The sequence below is a fragment of the Dendrobates tinctorius genome, unplaced genomic scaffold, assembly GCF_039654945.1.
Source record: "Dendrobates tinctorius isolate UK_male_01 unplaced genomic scaffold, ASM3965494v1 ptg000057l, whole genome shotgun sequence".
Lineage (NCBI taxonomy): Eukaryota > Metazoa > Chordata > Amphibia > Anura > Dendrobatidae > Dendrobates > Dendrobates tinctorius.
In genome coordinates this window covers 27477704-27502793 of record NW_027361725.1, presented here as the reverse complement: position 1 = coordinate 27502793, position 25090 = coordinate 27477704, and the positions used below count along the sequence as shown (strand labels likewise).

Genomic DNA, 25090 nt, shown 5'->3' with positions numbered 1-25090 from the left:
ACATGGTCTGTAGCCATTAGAACCATGGTCTCTTGGGCCAAAACGGCGCTATCAAAATTACTCTTGCCTTCTCTGCCCTGATTTTTCTGATGACTTGCGGCAGTAGTATAATTGGAGGGAAGGCATATGCCAGTTCGAACTGCCAAGGGGCTTGAAGAGCATCCAGAATTTCCGCATGACTAACCGCATTCAATTCTTTTAAGTTCTAAGAATCCTGCAGCTCTTCAAAACCCCACCGACCTTGGGAGAAGGCTTTTCCCATGTGAGACCCCATCCTGTAATGCTGGCGTCGATAGTTACGATATGGGAAGGTGTTATTACCCACGGAACCTCTCCCGATAGGTGATAGTCATTTTACCACCATGCTAGGGAAGTTAGGACTATTTGAGACAAGGTAATTTTCGTTTCCAGATGCCCCCGTGCACAAATCTCCTCTAGGAGAAGTTGCTGTTGTAATTCCCAGGTATGGAACTGGGCCCACCGGACCACCGGGATACAGGAGGTAAGAGATCCTAACAGGGACATCGCTTCCCTCAAGGACATGCATGGTTTGTCCACTGCTGTTCTAATTTTCATCATTGAGATTTTTACCTGCGGTAGCAGACATTTTTGACTTGTGGAGTCTAACTGGAGACCTAAGAAGGACTGAACGGACTGCGGCACGATCCTGGACTTGTTGAAGTTTATGATCCAACCTAGAGCCTGTAGGGATGAGATTGTGTCAGCAACTCACCTACAGCATTGTCGAGTGGAGTTTCCTACTATCAAGAAGTCTTCAAGATAGGAATTATCAAAGTGTCCTTCTGCCGTAGGAAGGCCATCACCTCCAGCATCACATTTGTAAAGACTCGCGGTGCGATGGAGAGGCCAAATGGCATTCCTTTGAACTGGAAATGGTGTATGAAGCCATCGAGGGAGACCACCACTCTGAGACATTTCTGATATATGTAATAGATGGGAAGATGGTAATAAGCATCTTTTAAATCTAAGCCGGCCATCATACATTTGGGAAAGAGAAGGTTAATTGTAGACCTGATAGATTCCATCTTAAATCTATGATTATAAATGAATGTATTTAGTTTTTCTAGATTGATGATTGTCCTGAATGAGCCGTCAGGCTTAGGGACCAGGAAAAGAGGGGAATAAAATCCTCTCCCTTCCTGTTCTTTTGGTACTCTGACCAATACATTCTTGTCCAATAAGCTTAGAATCTCAACTTCGAGGGCCTGCTGTTGTATTCGGGAGTTGAGAGAGGTTATAACAAATGAGTCATGGAGGACATGATGAAATTCTATTTTTAGCCCATGTTTAATTATGTCCAGGACTGGCTGTAATATTTTCCCATTCTTGGACAAAAAACTTCAGTCTTCCTCCTACTGTGGGGACTGGTTCTTCAGTATTTGTCTTTGCGGAATGAGGATCCTTTAAACATGGCACCTTTATTTTTGTCCTCCTTCGTGGGCCAACGATTTTGATTTTCCACTGGTCTTCCTCTACCAAATGGCCGCCTCCTGAACGCCCTCCTATAAAATGGAAGAGAGGGGCTAGGGAAGCCCTTTTTTCCTTTCCTTCGCCTTGGTGAGGATCTCATCTAGGGTCTTTCCGAAAAGAAACTCACTCTCACAAGGGATGGAGCAGAGCTTTGATTTGGACTGTGTCCCCCCTTTCCAGCTTTTAAGCCACAGGCTATGCCTGGCGTTAAGTAAGCCTGCTGTTCTGGCTGCAAGGCTCAATGAGTCAGCCAAAGCATCAGCTATAACGCTGCCGCACCCTGGATTAAGGGAATAGCGGCTCGTAATTTGTCCCTGGAGGTCTTTTGGTCTATCTCCTGATCAAGTTGGTCAAACCAGACCAGCATAGAACGGGCTGTACAAGTGTTGGCCACTGCTGGCTTAAAAGTGCCGGTAGATGCTTCCCAAGCTTTTTTCAGCGAGGCATTTGCTTTGCGGTCAAGAGGATCCTTTAATATTCCTGCATCCTCTACTGGTAAAGATGATTGTTTTGAGGTAGAGGCGACCGCTGCATCAACTTTCGGAACCTTAGTCCAAGTTAGCAGCTCCTCATCACTGAATGGGTATCTCCTCTTTGAGGCTGAAGGGAGGTAACCTCTTTGGTCCTGTTTCTCCCACTCTTTCTTAATTAAAGATTTGATAGCTGGAATTACGGGAAAGGCTTCTCTTTCTCTCAGCTAGACCTGCAAACATTACATCCCGTGTCGTTTGCGGCCCCTTTGCTTCTGTGCACTCCATAGTGGTTCTTACGGATTTCACTAAATTATCCATGCTTTCTAGGGGAAAGCATGAATGCCCTTCCATATCTGAAGATGGTGACATAGATGCTCCAGAGGTATTGGAGATCACAGCCTCATCCTCGTTAGAGTCTGAGCTGGATATAATCGGCTTTTTGCTTTTGGTATGAGTAGGTACACTACTTGACTGAGTCAGGGCTTGTAATTCCTCTCTTATCATTGCCCATATGTCCGTGTCTGACACTGATGCTAGCTGCACGGCTTCAGCAATACATTTTTTACACTGCCTTTTGGAGTAGGAGTCAGGTAGAGGGCATCTACAAAGGGCACATTCCTTATTCTTAGTTTTTTTTTTTTTTTTCTTCTTAGTCTAAGGGAGGAGAGACGTAGCGAAAAAGAGAGAGAGAGAGAAGGGTAGTCAGCTTGATAGGCAGAGAGTGGCACACTCACCCAGTGAATCTGTAGGTACCGGATCAAGAGGCTGAGGTACAGGTTTGGTGGCATGGCTTCTGTCCGTGGAGCCCCTATTAGAGTGGTCCTTGGACGAGCTCGCTGCTGTATCACCTGCCGGGAGATGTGTGCTTTGCCCTTGAGACGACATGCTTGCACGCCGAGCTCCACACTGCAGAGGTTTTTATACTGTCTTCCACCATCCCCGGGGTCTATACTGCCTTCCAGTACCTCCCCCCCAAGGCGCCCTCCCCCCCAGGCTAGGCACAGTATAACGAGTGTGTGCGCGGCCCGGTATCTAGCTCCCGGGACCGCGCCGCGTCACTCATTGGGGGACAGCTCCCGGCTATCCCGGAAGTTCCCCCTACTCATTCCAGGGGCGGGAGCACCTGTGTGCATATGCGCGGTCCCGCAATGCTCCTGTGACCCGGAAATTCCCCCTTACAACTTCCGGGCCAGCGGCGCTGCTTGCATGTGAGTGCTCCTGGAGCTGCGCTGAAGCCAATTAGGGGAACGGAGGCTGCATTCTCTCCTCCGGCCCCGCGCTCCCACGCGGGCCGGGACGGCTATATCTGGACCCCGACAGCGCGTCTCCTGCAGGAACTGCGGGCGGCCTTCCCCGGACCCAGCGTTTCTGCTGCTGTTGCTCAGACGAGGGGGGAGCCGGAGTACAGCACTCCCCCGACGCTGCTTCTGGACAGGAGCCCCTGCCTTTCGCATGGATACTGCGCAGGTAGCTAACCACTGGACCAGGTATTTTTCTTCTGCAGAGAAAATCCTGCGGTTCCCATAGGAACAGGAAACCAACTGAGGAGGCGAGGCGGACGGCCCTCTTTTATCTCTGTAGGTTTCCTGTTCCTATGGGCGGATCCCTCTCTCCAGTGGGTGCTGTTGTGGCGAATGGTAAAATAAAATATTCAGTTTCTCATGCCAATGGTTTAAAATTCTGTAAAGCAATTGCGAGTTCAAAAATACTTACTGCACACCTAGCTGAATCTCATGCAGAAAGTAGTATCCAAAATTGGGTCACTTGTGGGTGGTTTCTACTATTTCTGCACCTCAGGGGCTCTGTAAAAGTAACATGGTGCCAATAATCTATTATAGGCAAAATTTCACTCTGAAAGACAAATCGTGCACCTCCCTTTTCTGTGCCATACCACGGAGATACTGCATAACAAATTACCCAGTTTCGTCAATTCTCTATTGTGAAAATGAAAACTTTGTGGCAAAAGAAATACTTTTTACAGCCTAATGTTATAAAATTCCATGAACCCCCTTTGAGTTCACAGTAAACACAACCCCTAGATATATTTCTTTGGGTGGTGTAGTTTCTTTCTACATTGGACGTTTCTGCTGTATTGTCACCTTACGAATCCTTCAAATGAAACATGGTTCTATCAACTGCATATTCAACCCAATCCCTCCTCTACCCTCCCTTGTACTCCCTGCTTTTAAAGTGCACTTTGTCTGTATCCACTCTCCTTCCTACCTCCAAGCGGGCATCATTTACCGACACCTACCAGTTCCTTTATTGATAACTTCTCCAATTTCTCTCTGACGACATTTCAACATCCCCATTGATACCCATTAGTCGGTAGTAGTCTTCCACTGTCACCCACATAGATGGAAATGCAGCTGTGCTCAAAAGTTTACATACCCTGGCAGAATTTTTGCTTTCTTGGCCTTTTTTCAGAGAACATGAATGATAGCTCCAAAACTTTTTTCCACTCATGGCTAGTGGTTGGGTGAAGCCATTTATTGTCAAACTACTGTGTTTCCTCTTTTTAAATCATAATGACAACCCAAAACATCCAAATGACCCTGATCAAAAGATCACATACCACATTTCTTAATACCATGTATTGCCCCCTCTAACATCAATGACAGCTTGAAGTCTTGTGATAGTTGTGGATGAGGTTCTTTATTTTCTCAGATGGTAAAGCTGCCCACTCTTTTTGGCAAAAAGCCTCCAGTTCCTGTAAATTCCTGGGCTGTCTAGCATGAACTGCGCACTTGAGATCTCCCCAGAGTGGCTCAATGATACTGAGGTCAGGAGACTGAGATGGCCACTCCTGAACCTTCACTTTGTCCTGCTATAGACAATGACAGGTCGACTTGGCCTTGTGTTTTGCATCGTTGACATTTTGGAACATCCAAGTACGTCCCATGAGCAGCTTCCAGGCTGATGAGTGCGAATTTGCCTCCAGTATTTGCTGATAACATGCTGCATTCATCTTTCCTTCAACTTTGACCAAGTTTCCTGTGCCTTTGTAGCTCGCACATCTCCATATCAGCTGATATTGTTTGTGGGTTTTTCTTTGCATCCCAAACAATTTTCCTGGCAGTTGTGGACGAAATCTTTGTTGGTCTACCTGACCGTGGTTTTGTTTTTACAGAGCCCCTGATTTTCCATTCACTAATTACAGTTTGAATGCTGCTGACTGGCATTATCAATTCCTTAGATATCTTTTTGTATACCTTTCACGTTTTATACAGTTCAACTACTTTTTCACAATTCTTTTGCTTTCCCCATGACTCACAATCCAGAAACATCAGTGGCTGGATGAAAGATGCAAGAGTCTGTCTGGATCCCAGAAACTCACTTAGCTTTTATGCACACACACTGATTGCAAGAAACAGGTCACAGGTGAGGATGTTACCTTTACTAGCCATTCAAACCCATTTGTGTCCACTTCTGTGCATGTTATCAGGCCAAAATCACCCGGGTATGTAAACTTTTGATTAGCGTCATTTGGATGTTTTGGGTTGTTATTATTACTTAAAAAGAGAAAACATATTAGTTTGACAATAAATGGCTTCATCCAACCACTAACCATGAGTGGAGAAAAAGATTTGGTGTTATCATTCATATTATCTGAAAAATGGCCAAGAAACCAAAAATTCTGCCGGGTATGTAAACTTTTGAACACAACTTTACCCTTGACTTCATCTTCACCCGCCTCTGTTCTATATCTAACCTTACCCCTTTATCTGATGACCACCACCTACTCACATTCTCAACCCTGACCTGCTCAGCTGCCCCAAGTGCAGCCCATTGTACAGTGCACACACACCCAGAAACCTTTCATATACTTTGACTATTCTAACAATGTCCATCATATCTTCACTCCATTATACACTGTGTGCAGAATTATTAGGCAAATGAGTATTTTGATCACATCATCTTTTTTACATGTGTTGTCCTACTGCAAGCTGCCAATTATGTAAATCAGGTGATTTGCATCACTGTAATGAGGAGGGGTGTGGACTAATGACATCAACATCCTACATAAAGTGTGCTTAATTATTAGGCAACTTCCTTTCCTTTGGCAAAATGGGTCAGAAGAAAGATTTGACGGACTCTGAAAAGTCAAAAATTGTGAGATGTCTTGCAGAGGGATGCAGCAGTCTTGAAATTGCCCAACTTTTGAAGCGTGATCACCGAACAATCAAGCGTTTCATGGCAAATAGCCAACAGGGTCGCAAGAAGCGTGTTGATAAAAAAAGGCGCAAAATAACTGCCCATGAATTGAGGAAAATCAAGCGTCAAGCTGCCAAGATGCCATTTGCCACCAATTTTGCCATATTTCAGAGCTGCAACGTTACTGGAGTATCAAAAAGCACAAGGTGTGCCACACTCAGGGACATGGCCAAGGTAAGGAAGGCTGAAAAATGACCAACTTTGAACAAGAAACATAAGATAAAACGTCAAGACTGGGCCAAGAACTATCTTAAGACTGATTTTTCTAAGGTTTTATGGACTGATGAAATGAGAGTGACTCTTGATGGGCCAGATGGATGGGCTCGAGGCTGGATCAGTAAAGGGCAGAGAACTCCACTCCGACTCAGACGCCAGCAAGGTGGAGGTGGAGTACTGGTATGGGCTGGTATCATCAAAGATGAACTTGTGGGACCTTTTCGGGTTGAGGATGGAGTGAAGCTCAACTCCCCAGACCTACTGCCAGTTTCTGGAAGACACCTTCTGTAAGCAGTGGTACAGGAAGAAGTCGGTATCGTTCAAGAAAAACAGGATTTTCATGCAGGACAATGCTCCATCACATGCATCCAAATACTCCACAGCGTGGCTGGCCAGTAAAGGTCTAAAAGAAGAAAAAATAATGACATGGCCCCCCTTGTTCACCTGATCTGAACCCCATAGAGAACCTGTGGTCCCTCATAAAATGTGAGATCTACAGGGAGGGAAAACAGTACACCTCTCGGAACAGTGTCTGGGAGACTGTGGTGGCTGCTGCACGCAATGTTGATCTTAAACAGATCAACCAACTGACAGAATCTATGGATGGAAGGCTTTTGAGTGTCATCGTAAAGAAAGGTGGCTATATTGGTCACTGATTTTTTTTGTTTGTTTTTTGAATGTCAGAAATGTTTATTTCTAAATTTTGTGTTATATTGGTTCACCTGGTGAAAATAAACAAGTGAGATGGGTATATATTTGGTTTTTATTAAGTTGCCTAATAATTCTGCACAGTAATAGTTACCTGAAAAAAACAGATATCCTCCTAAGATAGCCAAATCTAAAAAAAAACCCACTCCAACTTCCAAAAATATTAAGCTTTGATATCTATGAGTCTTTTGGGTTGATTGAGAACATAGTTGTTGTTCAATAATAAAAAGAATCCTCTCAAATACAACTTGCCTAATAATTCTGCACGCAGTGTAAAGATACAGCTTCTAACCATACCATACTGGTATCATCTATGGACTCTGCTACCCCTCTCATAGTAGAAGGTGACAAATCAATAGACAGCACTTAGTTACCCACTGTGTACCTTGGATACCAGCTCCCAGCGCCAGAATGCAGGTATCCAAGGTACACGGCGGGTAAACTTGCTATGAGCAAGTGTTTCCACTTGACCACACCTCAGCAGACACTGACATGGTAGACGAAATCTAGCATCCCTGGGAACATAAGCTCCCAGCCATTGTCTGCCCTCCAAAAAGGAGCAGAGAGCACATGACAGAAATGAATCCCTCCCTCCTGTACCCATATACCATCACACATCCTCCATCCTACAGGCACATCTTCCCTCTTAAAGGGATCATCACAGCTCAGCTTCTTTTAAATAGTTCTGGTGAAATGAAAGATGCTTTGTGCTTGGTTGGCGATACAAACATAATGTACATACATTCAGTTATATATATATATATATATATATATATATATATATATATATATATATATATATATATATATATATATATATATACACACATACATACACATACACTCACTGGCCACTTTATTAGGTACACCTGTCCAACTGTGTGTTAAGACTTAATTTCTAATCAGCCAATCACATGGCGGCAACTCAGTGCATTTAGGCATGTAGACATGGTCAAGACAATCTCCTGCAGTTCAAACCGAGCATCAGTATGGGGAAGAAAGGTGATTTGAGTGCCTTTGAACGTGGCATGATTGTTGGTGCCAGAAGGGCTGGTCTGAGTATTTCAGAAACTGCTGATCTACTGGGATTTTCACGCACAACCATCTCTAGGGTTTACAGAGAATGGTCCGAAAAAGAAAAAAAATCCAGTGAGCGGCAGTTCTGTGGCCGGAAATGCCATGTTGATGCCAGAGGTCAGAGGAGAATGGGCAGACTGGTTCGAGCTGATAGAAAGGCAACAGTGACTCAAATTGCCACCCGTTACAACCAAGGTAGGCAGAAGAGCATCTCTGAACGCACAGTGCGTCGAACTTTGAGGCAGATGGGCTACAGCAGCAGAAGACCACACTGGGTACCACTCCTCTCAGCTAAGAACAGGAAACTGAGGCTACAATTTGCACAAGCTCATCGAAATTGGACAGTAGAAGATTGGAAAAACGTTGCCTGGTCTGATGAGTCTCGATTTCTGCTGCGACATTCGGATGGTAGGGTCAGAATTTGGCGTAAACAACATGAAAGCATGGATCCATCCTGCCTTGTATCAACGGTTCAGGCTGGTGGTGGTGGTGTCATGGTGTGGGGAATTTTTTCTGGGCACTCTTTGGGCCCCTTGGTACCAATTGAGCATCGTTGCAACGCCACAGCCTACCTGAGTATTGTTGCTGACCATGTCCATCCCTTTATGACCACAATGTACCCAACATCTGATGGCTACTTTCAGCAGGATAATGCGCCATGTCATAAAGCTCGAATCATCTCAGATTGGTTTCTTGAACATGACAATGAGTTTACCGTACTCAAATGGCCTCCTCAGTCACCAGATCTCAATCCAATAGAGCATCTTTGGGATGTGGTGGAACGGGAAATTCGCATCAGGGATGTGCAGCCGACAAATCTGCGCCAACTGTGTGATGCCATCATGTCAATATGGTCCAAAATCTCTGAGGAATGCTTCCAGCACCTTGTTGAATCTCTGCCACGAAGAATTGAGGCAGTTCTGAAGGCAAAAGGGGGTCCAACCCGTTACTAGCATGGTGTACCTAATAAAGTGGCCAGTGAGTGTATATACACACACATATATATCACAAAACTCAAGATAAAAAGCGGACGGCACCGCTGTTACCGTGTGACTTCAAATGATGTGCGGCATACAGAAGCCCAGCAGCTGGGAATCTCGGGTGCCAGACCTGGAAACAGTCAATCCTGGGAATCCATGCAAAGAGAAAAGGCCGCACTCATCGAGATGGAAGTTTCACTGATTTATTGACATATCATAAACATGTCAAGTCGGGGGAGTGACATAAGGAGTGCAAGAAAGGCTGACAACGGCCGTTTCGCGCTGCTCGAGCGCTTCAACATGGAGTAACCACACTGGGCAGTAACCTGCAAACAGGTCGGGAGGATGTGGACAATTATTTTAAGGAGTGCGAAACTTGTGATGAGGTGCAAACTTTAAGCACAAAATCATTAGAGATAAAACTAATGAATTTGGCTGAGATAGAGATAAAATTGTTTTGGACTAATAAATCATTAATGTCATACAGCGATTGTGGACGAGTACCACGAGGACTACGAGTATGGAAAGATATTTCTAATTTTAGTGATAACACTTCGTTCCGTACAGAATGGGAGAAGATTCTATTGAAATGCTCACAGGATTTGTTGCAACTAGTTTTGGCCACGAATTTACATAATTATGAGACAGTAAAACATGATCTTGTTAAAGCACAAGAGGAACTAAAATCCAGACTGACAGAAAATCAGTGGACATTGTTTAATAAAAAGATGGACAGTAAACTTCTACCGATACAGGCGGAAATTAAATCAAGAAAACGTGATAAATTTCTACGGGACAAAAATGATTTCGCCAGTGGTCAGATTTTTAATTGGAATAAACAACGATCCAATATTAATACTAACTTTGGGCATTTTGGTAAAGGGAAAAATAAACATTTCTATCACAAACAGAAACGGGCACCAGTAAAAAAAGATTACCTCACTACAGATTCAGATTCCAGCGTGGGGGAGGGGGTCAGTCACAATACTACCTCACCCGACCAGCAATCAGCATGTGAAGTAGCCCGAGCTGGATCTAATGTCCCTTTAGGCGGAGAGTCAGAAGAGGAAGGAGGAAGAGTTTTCGGTCGGTACCGCAAGAGGAAACAGGTCTCGTGGAGACAGAAGTAATAACGGACTCTCAACCATTTTCAGTGATCAATTTGACAGGACATGTTTTGAATGATTCCCATTTTGCATTATTATCTAAAGGTCTTAATTTTTGCATACCACAGCCTTTCGATATGACTGACTTTAGAATTGATTTATTTAAGTCTATCAGGAAGATCCATTTGCATAAACACTTTACAGCAAAACCCCCCATTGATAGTAAATTATCTGGGGAAGCACAATGTAGGGTGGGCCCTTTAGGTTTCATGGCTGGCACAGGAGCATTAGCTGATTTACATGAAGATGCCAATTTACTACTCAGTATCACAGGCTCAGATAGGGTAACTATTAATGAATCACAGTTGACCAATAGACCGTTTACAGGGGGGGTTGCTTCATAATACATGCCTCCCATATCCCCGGGTAACCTTATTGATGTGTTTGAAATGCAAGTTATAAAGGACATTGAATCATTGGTATATCCTGTAGTGCCTTCTAATCTGACAGACTCAGAAAGGAAGGCCATGGTGGAGATCAGAGAATGGTCTGATACCATAGTGAGACCCTCGGATAAAGGCGGCAACACGGTTTTGTTGCCCAGGGATATGTATTTTTCTGAGGCACACCGACAGTTATCTGATACAGTAACATATACCAGATTGAAGACTGATCCCACTCCCAGGTACATCAGGGAATTAAGGTCGTTACTCAGGAAATATGTCATGATGGATGTTATTTCTGAGAAGAAGGCAGAGAAATTGCTGCCGGAGTTTCCCACGTGCCCCCACTGGTACCACGTACCCAAAATCCACAAGTCTGCTTCTTGTCCCCCAGGACGCCCAATCGTATCTGGGATAGGATCCGTCACGGAATCTCTGTCCCAGTATATTGATTGGTTGCTGCGCCCTTTGTTGGGAGACATCCCGTCGTATATAAAGGACACCAATGCTTTTCTGCATGTGATACGGGACTTTGCTTGGCAACCCGGCTTTATGCTGACATCCATAGATGTGGAGAGCTTATATACACGAATTCCCCAGAAGTTGGGTGTGGATACTATTAGAGAAATATTGAACTCCACAGGCAAAGAACAGGGCTTTGTGGATTTTGTTTGTGAAGCTTTGAATTTCATACTTACTCACAATGCATTCACTTTTGATTGTACGTGGTACCGTCAAAATGTGGGTACCCCGATGGGTACCCCGGCAGCATGTACATTCGCCAATCTCATTTTGGGTGCCCTGGAAGAAAAATATGTCTACAATGCCAAACAATTTTTTCAACATATCAGACTGTATCTTAGGTATGTGGACGACGTGTTCATTGTCTGGGATGGCACCAGAGATTCTTTTGACAAGTTTGTCAGTCACCTAAATGAGGTGAACCAGATGAACATGCTGTTCACACATAATTTTGGAGGGACACGGCTGGAATTTCTTGATGTCTTGCTGGAAGTAAAGGATAATGAAATCTGCACGTCAGTTTACAGGAAACCTTTGGCTACCAATTCCATATTGCGTTATGATAGTTTCCATCCATCACATACCATTAATTCATTGCCATATGGCCAATTTTTGAGAGTCCACCGTTTAAATAATACCTTGGAGGGCTTTGAAACACAATCTAGAGAGTTATATAATAGGTTCAGACAACGGGGATATCCTAAGGTTCTATTAGATACCACACTTGAAAAAGTAAAATCTCAGCACAGTAATAAAGTTAGAGGAGTTGTGCTTCTAAAAAATAAAAGAGTCGAAAATGATAAGAGATTTACCTTTTGTTTTCGATATAGTCCCATGGATCGTCAGATACGAGCAGCAATTAGAAAAAATTGGCATATTTTGGAACAAGATAGGGATTTAAGCGACATAGTATCTAGAGGGCCCCTTATCTCATGTAAGCGGAGTACAAGAATTAGAGATATTTTGGTTAAGAATCGGATCGTCACTAAGCGTGACACTTGGCTGAGTAAAGGAACACCACAAGGCAATTATAGGTGTGGCCATTGTCCTTATTGTAAATTTCATCGTACTGATCGTACACTACACATGGGCGCGGTCACGCATACAGTAACAGATTTGATCACGTGCAAGACAGACCATGTAGTCTATGTGATTTTTTGCACATGTCGGTTTTTCTACATAGGCAAAACCATATGTCCGCTATACATTCGTTTTCGTGAGCATTTTAAGTCCATTAGAACGGGAAAAGGAGTCCCACGTTTAATTAACCATGTAAGAGATGCACATGGAAATGACCCTAATGTTCTCTCCTTTGCAGGAATCGAGAAGGTGGTTTTACCGCCGCAGGGAGGGCATTTAAACAAAATCTTATTAAAACGAAAATCCAGGTGGATTATGAATACACAGGCGACAGGTCCGCTGGGTTTTAATGATAGAATAGACATGGCTGTTTTTTTAAGAAGGAGTTTATATTTTCCCTCATTTCCCTTGATGTTGATAGGAGAATTAGGTCACATATGTATACATGTGGCTTTTCTGGCTGGTACCTTTTTTCTGGAGTCGCTTTTTGCAGTTTGATGAACTTTCACATATTTGAGGCAAAGACATCTTTTTGAATTTGGTGGGTTTTCTTTCCCGTAACACTTGAATCGTTTAGTGACTTGTTTTTTGTTTATTTAGTATACGTGCACATATACATTGTGCGTTTTCAGTGCAGCGGTTTCTGTCCGCTAGGATTGAGATTTGTCATTGACAGTCCATTTTTGTGTTTATCCATAATAAGACACAGCTATGCATGTAATAGTCTTTTATGAAAAAACAGATATTAAGTTGCACACAATTTGTATTTTTTATTTCATAGGAAAAAAAATTTGTAAAAATTTTTTTTGAAAAAAAAATTTTTGGGAGAATTTTTTTGAATTTTTTTTTTTTTTTTTCTGTGAGTATATTAGTAGTTCATTATAATAATAGTGAGACAGCTTGGTCTCTGAATACATATGATTGTAGATGTTTTCCATAAGAAAAAAGAACAGATAAAAATAGTAGTTTTCGACATATGAAAATAACAGTAGTCTTCGATATATGAATATGCATTGTAATTTATCTCTCGATGTAACCATTTTTTCTGCTTGTGCACTAAGTTGTATTTATGCTTTTGTATGTTGTAATGCATCTCAGCATGTTTTTAATTCACCAATGTCATTAAGACAGCATCTGTGGAGGGAGGAGGTACGGAATGAGGTGATTTGCATATGAACCCGGCACTTCCCCCCACTGTTTGACCCGTTGAAGCGCTCGAGCAGCGCGAAACGGCCGTTGTCAGCCTTTCTTGCACTCCCCCGACTTGACATGTTTATGATATGTCAATAAATCAGTGAAACTTCCATCTCGATGAGTGCGACCTTTTCTCTTTGCATGGACACACATATATATATATATACACACACACACACATACATACATACACATATATATATATACACTAGCTGAAGGGCCCAGCGCTGCCCGAGCATAGTAACTAACTGTGGTTAGTTATAGCAAATTATAATTATCCTCCATTCCATAGTCCCGTGCCCATATACCCATCACACATCCTCCATCCCATAGTCCCATGCCCATATACCCATCACACATCCTCCATCCCATAGTCCCATGCCCATATACCCATCATACATATTCGCCATCCCATAGTCGAGTGCCCATATACCCATCACACATCCTTCATCTCACAGTCCCATGCCCATATACCCATCATACATATCCTCCATCCCATAGTCCCGTGCCCAAATATCCGTCATACATATCCTCCATCCCATAGTCCATTGCCCATATACCCATCACACATCCTCCATCCCATAGTCCCGTGCCCATATACCCGTCATACATATCCTCCATCCCATAGTCCAGTGCCCATATACCCATCACACATCCTCCATCCCATAGTCCCGTGCCCATATATATCCGTCATACATATCCTCCATCCCATAGTCCAGTGCCCATATACCCATCACACATCCTCCATCCCATAGTCAACCATTATGACATCATAATGAGAGGCGGGGCTTGCAACCTATGATGATGGAAACCATTATGACATCATAATGAGGGGCGGGGCTTGATACGCACACATTTTTTCCCCATTATGTAGATAGGGGCATTATGACATCATAATGAGGGGCGGGGGTGACGCGCACACACTTTTTCCCCATTATGTAGACAGGGGCAAAATTGTTTGGTGAATTAGAACGCGCGGGGTTCAAATTTCGCCTCACAACATAGCTTAGGATGCTCTCGGGGTCCAGACGTGTGACTGTGCCAAATTTTGTGGCTGTAGCTGCGACGGTGCGGATGCCTATCCCGGACACACACACACACACACACACACACACATACATACACACTTTGAGCTTTATATATTAGATATGCTAGCTGAAGAGCCCGGCGCTGCCCGGGCATAGTAACTAACTGTGGTTAGTTATAGCAAATAATTATCCTCCATCCCATAGTCCCGTGCCCATATACCCGTCATGCATATTCTCCATCCCATAGTCCAGTGCCCATATACCCATCACACATCCTCCATCCCATAGTCAACCATTATGACATCATAATGAGCGGCGGGGCTTGCAACCTATGATGACAACTGCGTCGCCATGGCAATCATTATGACATCATAATCAGCGGCGGGGCTTGATACACACACTTTTTCCCCATTATGTAGATAGGGGCAAAATTGTTTGGTGAATTGGAACGCGAGGGGTTAAAATTTCGCCTCACAACATAGCTTAGGATGCTCTCGGGGTCCAGACGTGTGACTGTGCCAAATTTTGTGGCTGTAGCTGCGACGGTGCGGATACCAATCCTGGACATACACACACACATATATACATACATACACATATTGAGCTTTATATTATATATATATATATATATATATATATATATACATATATATACATATACACACACATATCTCTCTTACAAAAATTAAGAGACCACTGCAAAATTTTCAGTTTGTCTGATTTTTCTCTTTCTAGGTACAGTATATTTTTGAGTAAAATGTAAAAGATATATTACACCTAATTCTACTAAATATGCTTCTGATTAGGTGATCACCTGAACCAAATCTTATTTAACGAAAGAAAGTATAAAAAAAATCCTGCTGTGGTGTTCACAATCCTCTTGCAATAGGACAAGCTGGATAGCAAAACAAGTGCTAGTAATATCCCTAAAGTAATAGGAATGACAAAATAACTTAACTATGCCAAAGGAGCTGAAAAGAAAAGTCTTGAGCGAGGAAAAGAAGGGCTCAATTCTGGCTTTACTAGCTGAGGAATACAGTGAGTGTCACGTCGCCTCCATCCTTAAAATTTCTAAGACAGCAGTCCATTACAACAAGGTCAAGTAGCAGACATTGGGGACAATAAATCTAGACAGCCAGAGGCAAAAACGACTTTCCACTGATGGGGATGTCCGTCATCTTTTTCGAATGTCACTCAGCAACCGCAGGATGACATCAAGTGACCTACTAAAGGAATGGCAAATGGCAGCTAGGGTGAAGTGCACGGCAAGAACAGTTTGTAACAGGCTCATAGAGGCAGGGCTCAAGTCATGTATAGCTAAAAAAAAGCCTTTCATCAATGAGAAGCAAAGGAGAGCCCGGCTGAAGTTTGCCAAAGACTATAAGGATTGGATCATAGAGGACTGGAGTTAGGTAATCTTCTCTGAGGAGTCTAATTTTCAGCTTTGCCCAAGACCTGGTTGTCTAATGGAGAGGCGTACAAGCCACAGTGTCTTGCACCCACTGTGAAATTTGGTGAAGGATCGGTGATGATCTGGGGATGCTTCAGCAAGGCTGGAATTGGGCAGGTTAATCTTTGCGAAGGATGTATTAATCAAGCCGCATACAAGGTTATCCTAGAAAAACAGTTGATTCCTTCTCAGGCAATGTTTCCCAACTCTGAGGACTGGTTTTTCCAACAGGACAATGCGCCATGCCACACAGCTAGGTCAATCAATGTGTGGATGAAGGACCATCACATCAAATCCTTGTCATGGTCAGCCCAATCTCCATACCTGAACCCCATTGAAAACCTCTGGAATGTAATCAAGAAGATGGATAGTTTCAAGCCATCAAACAAAGAACGACTTCAATTTTTGTACCAGGAGTGGCATAAGGTCACCCAAAAGCAGTGTGAAAGACTGGTGGAAAGCATGCCAAGACGCATGAAAGCTGTGATTAAAAATCATGGTTATTCCCCAAAATATTGATTTCTGAACTCTTCCAGAGTTAAAACATTAGTATTGTTGTTTCTAAATGATTATGAACTTGTTTTCTTAGCATTATTTGAGGTCTGCAAGCACTGCATTTTTTTGTTCTTTTGACCATTTCTCATTTTCAGAAAATAAATACAAAACTTAGTGCTTGGAAATTCGAAGACATGTTGTCAGTAGTCTAATATATAAAGCTCAATGTGTGTGTATGTATGTTTGTATGTCCGGAATTGGCATCTGCACCGTCGCAGCTACAGCCACAAAATTTTGCAGTCACATGTCTGGACCCCAAGAGCGTCACAGGCTATGTTGTGAGGTGAAATTTTAACCCCACATCTTCCAATTCACCAAACAATTTTGCCCCTATGTACATAATGGGGAAAAAGTGTATGTATGTATGTCCGGGACTGGCATCTGCACCGTCGCAGCTACAGCCACAAATTTTGCACAGTCACACGTCTGGGCCCCGAGAGCGTCATAGGCTATGTTGTGAGGCGAAATTTTAACCCCGCGCGTTCCAGTTCACCAAACAATTTTGCCCCTATGTACATAATGGGGAAAAAGTGTATGTATGTATGTCCGGGACTGGCATCTGCACCGTCGCAGCTACAGCCACAAAATTTTGCACAGTCACACGTCTGGGCCCCGAGAGCGTCATAGGCTATGTTGTGAGGCGAAATTTTAACACCACGTGTTCCAGTTCACCAAACAATTTTGCCTATTATTCTTATCATTTCTATGGTGTTATCGTCCTTCTGTAAAGCTGGAAATAACACAATTTATTACCGTGCCAACACAGACCACCCTCTGACACAGACTGCAGGGGGAGCCCAGTATCACACAGGATAGGATTAGATACACGGCTCAGCAGTCAGTATCACACAGGATAGGAATAGATACACAGCTTAGCAGTCAGTATCCCACAGGAGAGGATTAGACACATGGCTCAGCAGTCAGTATCACACAGGATAGGATTAGATACACAGCTCAGCAGTCAGTATCACACAGGATAGGATTAGATACACAGCTCAGCAGTCAGTATCACACAGGATAGGATTAGATACACAGCTCAGCAGTTAGTATCACAGGATAGGAACGACTCAGCAGACAGTATCACACAGAATAGGATTAGATACACGGCTCATCAGTCAGTATCACACAGGATAGGATTAGATACACGGCTCAGCAGTCAGTATCACACAGGATAGGATTAGATACATGGCTCAGCAGACAGTATCACACAGAATAGGATTAGATACACGGCTCAGCAGACAGTATTACACAGATTAGTATTAGATACACGGCTCAGCAGTCAGTATCACACAGAATAGAATTAGATACATGGCTCTGCAGTATCACACAGGATAGGATTAGATACACGGCTCAGCAGTCAGTATCACACAGGATAGGATTAGATACACGGCTGAGCAGTCAGTAACACATGATAGGATTAGATACACAGCTCAGCAGACATTATCACACAGGATAGGTTTAGATACACAGATACACGTTGTTTATCAAAAGGCTCTTGAATGAGTTGAAAATAAAATACTATCAATACTTGGGTAATCGTTTAGTTAATTTGTGTTGCAAATCTGTAGTGTTGAATATATGATGTGAAATGTTTTTATGTGCAATATAATCATTAAAATTTGTTATGACTAACCACAGTTGGTTACTATGCCCAGGCAACACCGGGCTCTTCAGCTAGTTTATAGAATAAAAGAGCAATTTACATTTTACTCAAAAATATACCTAGAAAGAAAAAATCAGACAAACTGAAAGTTTGCCATGGTCTTTTAATTTTTGCAAGAGCTATATGTATAAGTGTGTGTGTGTTTATATATATATATATATATATATATATATATATATATATATATATATATATATATATATATATATATATATATATATATATATATTGTGAGGTAGCGCTGTCATGTAAGTAAGGGGTTCTCACTTGCAGCGATCGAAAAACACATCCGGCACAGGATTTTCCAACAAATCATAGTCTATGAGGTTTATTCATCCTTCATAAACCTCCAGCAGCAATATACACAGCATTACAGGAGAGCGTCCATTATACAGGCTATTTAGCCCCAGGGTTATTTCACCCACGTCAGGGTTCCCATATGGCTGTTTCTCCAGGCCGCAGAAGTCCACTCACTCCTCAGGGACTCTCAGATACTGGCCGCCATTACACACACTGCCGCTCCACAGGCTGCTGTTAGTGAGGAGATCCTTCTCCTCACGGGACCTTCCAAACTGGACCAATCAGGTCCCAGCATTCACTCCATGTGACCTAACCTGGCCACATTATATGGTCCATAGCCACGCCCACCGGGTCACATGACTATGACCTCACCACAGGTCCTTCACACAGACATATATACTTTACAATAGCATTCATAAACATACATATGTCTCTATCTCAAGGTCACCCACCTTGAGATACATAATGGCTCTTCAACCACTCACACTCTTGGGACATCCACACAGCACCCCCTCGTGGACACAGTGGTCATTACACCACAATATATATATATATATATATATATATATATATATATATATATATATCCCAGCAAAGAGCAAACAGATGAACGGCATACTAGGGCACACAAATCACCACATTAACAGACGGAGCTATTTATCTGAAGTATTGCGGCATATAATTCAGTCAAAAAATGGAGGTGCTTGCATGAAAAAACATAAATATTTCAATGTGAAGAAAAAAAAAAAAAGAAATATGCAGCACTCACCGATGTAGCTGAAAAACTGTGAGTCTTTATTTCACATAATTTCCATCAAATGCGTGGACATGCAGGACGTAGAGGAATGCTAGGGGAGGGAGGTGCCGGACAACGGCCATTTCGCGATTACTCGCTTCTACGGGTCCAGGTGGATGAGATCATTTGATGGAAATTATGTGAAATAAAGACTCACAGTTTTTCAGCTACATCGGTGAGTGCTGCATATTTCTTCTTTTTTTTTTTCTTCACCACACACACACACACACACACACACACACACCATACATGAATAATGTATGTGGGAGGGAAGGTTCTGAACTCATCAGAAAATAACCTGTTAATTTCATCAGGTTTTTGGTAACAGTTTATATTTTTTTTTTTTTTTTTTACATATTACAATCTGTACTAAAATTTAAAAATACTGAAATCTTGCAATTTTCATACCGGCCACTGGGACGTTTTTAAGAATGTACCTTCCTGTTTGAGAAACCACATGTACATAAGCCATAATGGTCAGACCTCAACCATATCATAGCAACTTAGAGAATTAGAAGGGACCTTCAGGGTCATCGCATCCAATCCCCTGCTCAGTGCAGGATTCACTAAACCAGCTCGGACAAATGTCTGTCCAGCCTCTGTTTGAAGACTTCCATTGAAGGAGAACTCACCACCTCTCATGGCAACCTGCCCCACTCATTGATCACACTCACTGTGAAAAAGTATTTTGTATTATCTAAATCTCCATCTTCAGTTTCATTCCATTGCTTCTAGTGTTTCGATGCACAAATAAGAATGATGATCCCTCTACACTGTGATAACCCTTCAGATATTTGTAGACAGCTATTAAGTCTCCTCTTAGCCTTTTTTGCAAGCTAAAAATTCCCAGATCCTTTAACCATTCCGCGTAGGACATAGTTTGAAGTCTGCTCACCATCCTGGTAGCTCTTCTCTGAACTTGTGTTATGAGCTGTGTATAGAGGTGTTAGCGGTCATTGTAATCCTGCCTCTGATGACAAGGAACCTGCTGTAAACACTTTTTGAAAGTACAGCTAGTCTAAAAAAGCTCCAGTAATTAGTGTGAAAATTTCAAGATCTGTATAGTTGCTTTTTTAACATCTGCTTTCTTAGTACTGGTGGCTAGAATTTGTAATGACTTATTCAGATAGCTATCTTACTGAATACAATCTGTGCCAATAGCTGTATTAGATTAATAGAAAGATTTAACAAACTCACCACTAAGACACCATTGGTGATTATTTCACTGGGAGGGTCTGGACTGTTGAAAGATATTGATTTGCATGTTAAAAACTGAAGTACAACCCCTATATCTAGTATAAAAATTATTATGCATCTCATACCTTTCTTTAATGTGAAATTCAATTTCCAAGACCTCTTTATCCTAAGAAATGAAAAAAATATTCATCTAATTTGAAAGACAAAAACACAAAAAAAGTGTGTGATATTTGATTTTTGGCCTAAAAATAAATATTTACAGTATTTCTGAACCAGGATTTAAATATTTTTATTGGTTAAAAACAGTTGTCTATGCTCATTGAACATACCTTTGGGTTGAGTTTAAAGACTCGCCTAGTGGTTTTGCCAGGTTTAATGTTTCCTACGTCAAATACTACTGAAGAGAGCTCGTCATCCACCATTAGGTCTCTGTCATACAGAGTCAGCTCCAGGATGTTCTAAAAGGCAAGAGATAAAAGGTTTGCTCAAAACAATTTCTATTATTTTATAAATGCATAGATATCTTTCAACGTTAATGAAAAAATAAAGAAATATGTGATTTAGTATGCAAACATTAAAGGGAACCTGTCACCAGTTTGACCAATATGAAAGACCAACTTTCAAGGCTGATATACAGCATTCTATAATGCTGTATATCTGCCCCCAACCTGACGTGTAAAACAAGAAAATGACTTATTATACTCACCTGCGGAGCAGTTGGGTCCGGGGGTGTAGGTCTTCTTGGTCTGGCGCCTCCCTTCCTGCGATACCGAGTCCCTATGTCATCCACACAGTCTCCCCAGAATAGCGCTCCTACACACTCGTACTTCTCTGCCCTGACTAGTGCAGAGTAAAGTACTGCAGTGCGCAGGCGCCAGGAAAGATCAAAGACCCCGACGCATGAGCACTGAAGTACTTTACTCTGCCCTAATCAGTAAGCCTGTGTAGGAGCGCGATGCCGGGGAGACTGTATGAATGATGCAGAGACGTGTCATCCACAAAGCAAGAAAGAGGACAACATCGCAAGAAGAAGGGAGGCGATAGAACAATAAGATCGGCACCCCTTGGACCGAACCACCTTGAAGGAGAGTATAATAAAAGGTCTTTTTCTTGTCTTGCAGATCCGGTTGGGGCAGATATACAGCATTAAAGAATGCTGTATATCAGGCTTGAAAGGTGGAACGGGAAATCCCTGCTGCTGACGGAATCAGTAAACGTAGGAATAGTCAGCCCAGGAGGAACGAATAGTAAGGTGTTGTGCCCGATACTGTGCGTTACAATCTGATTAACTTGAACTGTCCAGCAAACATCTTGTGGTGAAAAACTGGGTTTCCACTGAGTTATGTGCAGCAGCTCCGGAATATAGTGGTCTTAAGACAGCGGAGGCCTGAGGCCTACAAGTGAGTGGGATACACCCCACACATGAAAGCATATTGAGACTTGGACAGTATTTTCCCATAAAGTACCAGGGCGTTATGGAGCAGCAGCTCACCCATGGCTACCGCCTTTTGACACCATACAAATACATATCCAGCCCAACCAAGCAGCACAAAATACTTTCCTAGCAGCACAACATACAGTTAGGTCCAGAAATATTTGTACAGTGACTGAATCATCGTGATTTGGGCTCTGTATGCCACTATTTTGTATTTAAAATGAAACAACCAAGATGCCATTGCAGTGTAAACCTTCAGGTGTAATTAACCACTTCACAACGTTTGTTAAATTGACAGCGGGTGACTTTGACAGTGGGATTTCACGTATTAACAGCAGCGGGCTGTCATGTGCAGCAAGATGCGGGCTTAGCGTCGCAGCCCAAATCAAAGTCAGGGATATTATGTATGTGTATATATATGTCATATCCCTTACTGATGCGGGCTCTGATGCGGAGCACGCTGCTGTTAATCTGTGAATCACCCTGTCAATTAAAGAAATGTCTTCTGGAAGTACGTTATTAATCCATCGATGGCCCTGTCACATGATCGGGGGAGCTGACGTGTTGTCATGACACCTGGGGGGGGGGGGGAGGTCACAGCTTCAAGTCTCTCTCAAGAGGACTATAAAATGAAGTGAAAAATTAAAAAAAAAAAATATATAAATCCCCCCTCCCTCCCCCCACAAAAGTTCACATCACCTCCCCTTTTGCCTCAATGAAAATATAATACAAATATAAAACATACATTTGGTATTGCTGCATTTAGAAAATCTATCAAAATATAACAAATTAATCAGATCGGTAAACAGTAACAAGAAAAATATCTAAACACCAGAATTAGATAAGTGGTGATCAAAAAACTTTGTATATAACCCAAAATTGTAGCAATAAAAATGTCAGCTGAGGGCGCAAAAATAAAACTATAATGCAGCTCCAGATCCCGAAAAATGGAAACACTACGGGTCTTGGAAAATGGTGACAAACTCGGGTTTATCTCATACAAATTTAGAAAAAATAATTTACCGCTTAAAAAATAAACTATACACGTTTGGTATCTATGTACACTTACTGACCTGGAGAGTTCTATTTTCTGGGCTAATTTTACCATATACAATAGTGAACATGGCAAATAAAATTCCCAAAAATAAATTGTGAAGTTGTACTTTTTTTTTTGCAATTTCACCACACTAGGAATTTTTTTCTCGTTTCCAGTACTCTATATGGTAAAATCAGTGGTGACATTCAAAAGTACAACTCGTCCAGCAAAAAACAAACCCTCATACAGCCACTTTGATGAAAATATAATAAAAAGTTATAGGTCTTGGAAGAACAGGAGGGAAAAAAATAAAAAGAAAAGAATGGAAAAAGGCCCAGGGATGAAGGTGTTAAAGGGGTTGACATTTAGGAATTGCAACCATTTTTATTTATTTTTTTTGTACCAAGCCTCATTTCAGGAGATCAAATGTAATTGACCAAATTAACTTTACCATAAATAAAATGTTCATTTTTAATACTTTGTAGCAAATCCTTTGCAGGTAATAATTCTCTGAAGTCTGGAAGCCATGGACATCACCAAACGCTGGGTTTCATTCTTTCTGATGCTTTTCCGGTCTTTACTGCAGCTGACTTCATTTGTTGTTTGTTTGTGGGTCTTTATGCCTTTATCTTCAGCATGTGAAATGCAGCTCGATGGGGTTGAGATCTAGTGATTGACTGGGCCATTGCAGAATAATCCACTTTTTTACCTTACAAATAAAAACATGGATTGCTTTCTCAATGTTTTTGGTCATTGTCCATCTGCACTGTGAAGCTCCGTCCAATCACCCTTGCTGCATTGGTTGAATCCGAGCAGAAAGTATCTCTGTGTACACTTCAGGATTCATCCGGCTGCTTCTGTCCTCATTCACATCATCAATAGACAATAGTGCCATTGGAAGCCATGCATGCGCACACCATCTCACTGCCTCCACCATGTTTTACAGAGGATGTTCTGTGCTTTGGATCATGAGCCATTCCAAACCTCCTCCATGCTTTCTTCTTCCCATCATTCTGGTACAGGTTGTTCTTCATTTCTGTCCAAAAATTACTTTTACAGAACGAGGCTGACTTGGTTTTTGGCAAAGTGTAATCTGGCCTATTTTTAAGACTGATTAATAGTTTTCACGTTGTGGGGAACACTATTTGCTCGCATAAAGTCTTCTCTTCATGGTAGACTTACCGTAGATACTGAAACACCTAATTGCCGGAAAGTGTTCTTCACTTGGGTGGATGTTGTGAAGGGGTTTTTCTTCACCATGGAAAGGATTCTGTTCATCATCCTCCACTGTTGTCTTCTATGGACATCCATGCCTTTTTCAGTTCCCAAACTCATCAGTGTGCTGCATCAAAAGTGCCGCTAGTTCCGTATTGTCGGCACCCAGCCTTAGAAGGGTTGATCTTTCTCGGGAGATAGCCGTTTTGAACGACTCATTAAGAGTGGTCAAGTGGTACAGCCTTTCCAGAAACTGGTCCCCAAGTCCGTCACCGGTCTTGATAAAAAATTTTTTTGGAAGGAATGAGCAGTTCCTTCCCATCCAAAGACATTGCTCTTTTGAAGTTTCCCTTCACAAAGACACATTGTCCTCGCCAAACACAACAGTGTCCACGCACCAGCCCAGGAAGAAGTTGGTATATGTTAGGGCACATGGGCTCCTCATCGCAGTGCCCCTCAGATGGTGGTAGAACCTCACACTGAAGGTAAAATAGTTGGGTCTTAATATAAAATCCAGTAGTTCATGGACAGAAATACTATATGAAATTAAATGTGTCCCTCTCCATATGAGGTAATACTCCACTCAAGCCAGCATCAAGTGGGATGCTACTATACAGTGCCTCAATATCTATTGATGTCAGCGGTACATCTTCCCCAATGATAATGTCCTCTAACTTGAGAATATCAGATGTATCCCTTATGTAGGAGAGGAGCGAAATGACATATCGCCTTAATATTTTGTCAATGTATATGCTGCAATTTTGAGTAATGGAATCGATCCCCGAAACTATTGGGTGACCTTTTAATAGTGTCAAGTCCTTGTGTACCTTTGTGAGTGCATAAAAAGACGCCAGCATAGGAAAATTAGGCTACATAAAATAAACTTCATTTTTCGAAATTAATCTAGAGT

General features: G+C 42.2%; 1 protein-coding gene across 3 annotated transcripts in view; it reads right to left on the bottom strand.

Annotated features, from left to right (window-relative positions):
* The window catches only part of PLA2G4F (phospholipase A2 group IVF), a 224317-nt gene that overhangs the window by 147879 nt on the left and 51348 nt on the right, over window positions 1–25090 (bottom strand). For all 3 annotated transcript variants that reach the window (XM_073577857.1, XM_073577855.1, XM_073577856.1), the window contains 3 exons: window positions 20824–20952; window positions 20620–20660; window positions 20495–20537 (listed from right to left, as the gene is read on the bottom strand). In XM_073577857.1, the coding sequence (XP_073433958.1) occupies window positions 20495–20537; window positions 20620–20660; window positions 20824–20952 (213 nt within the window). The remainder of the gene's footprint in view (window positions 1–20494; window positions 20538–20619; window positions 20661–20823; window positions 20953–25090) is intronic.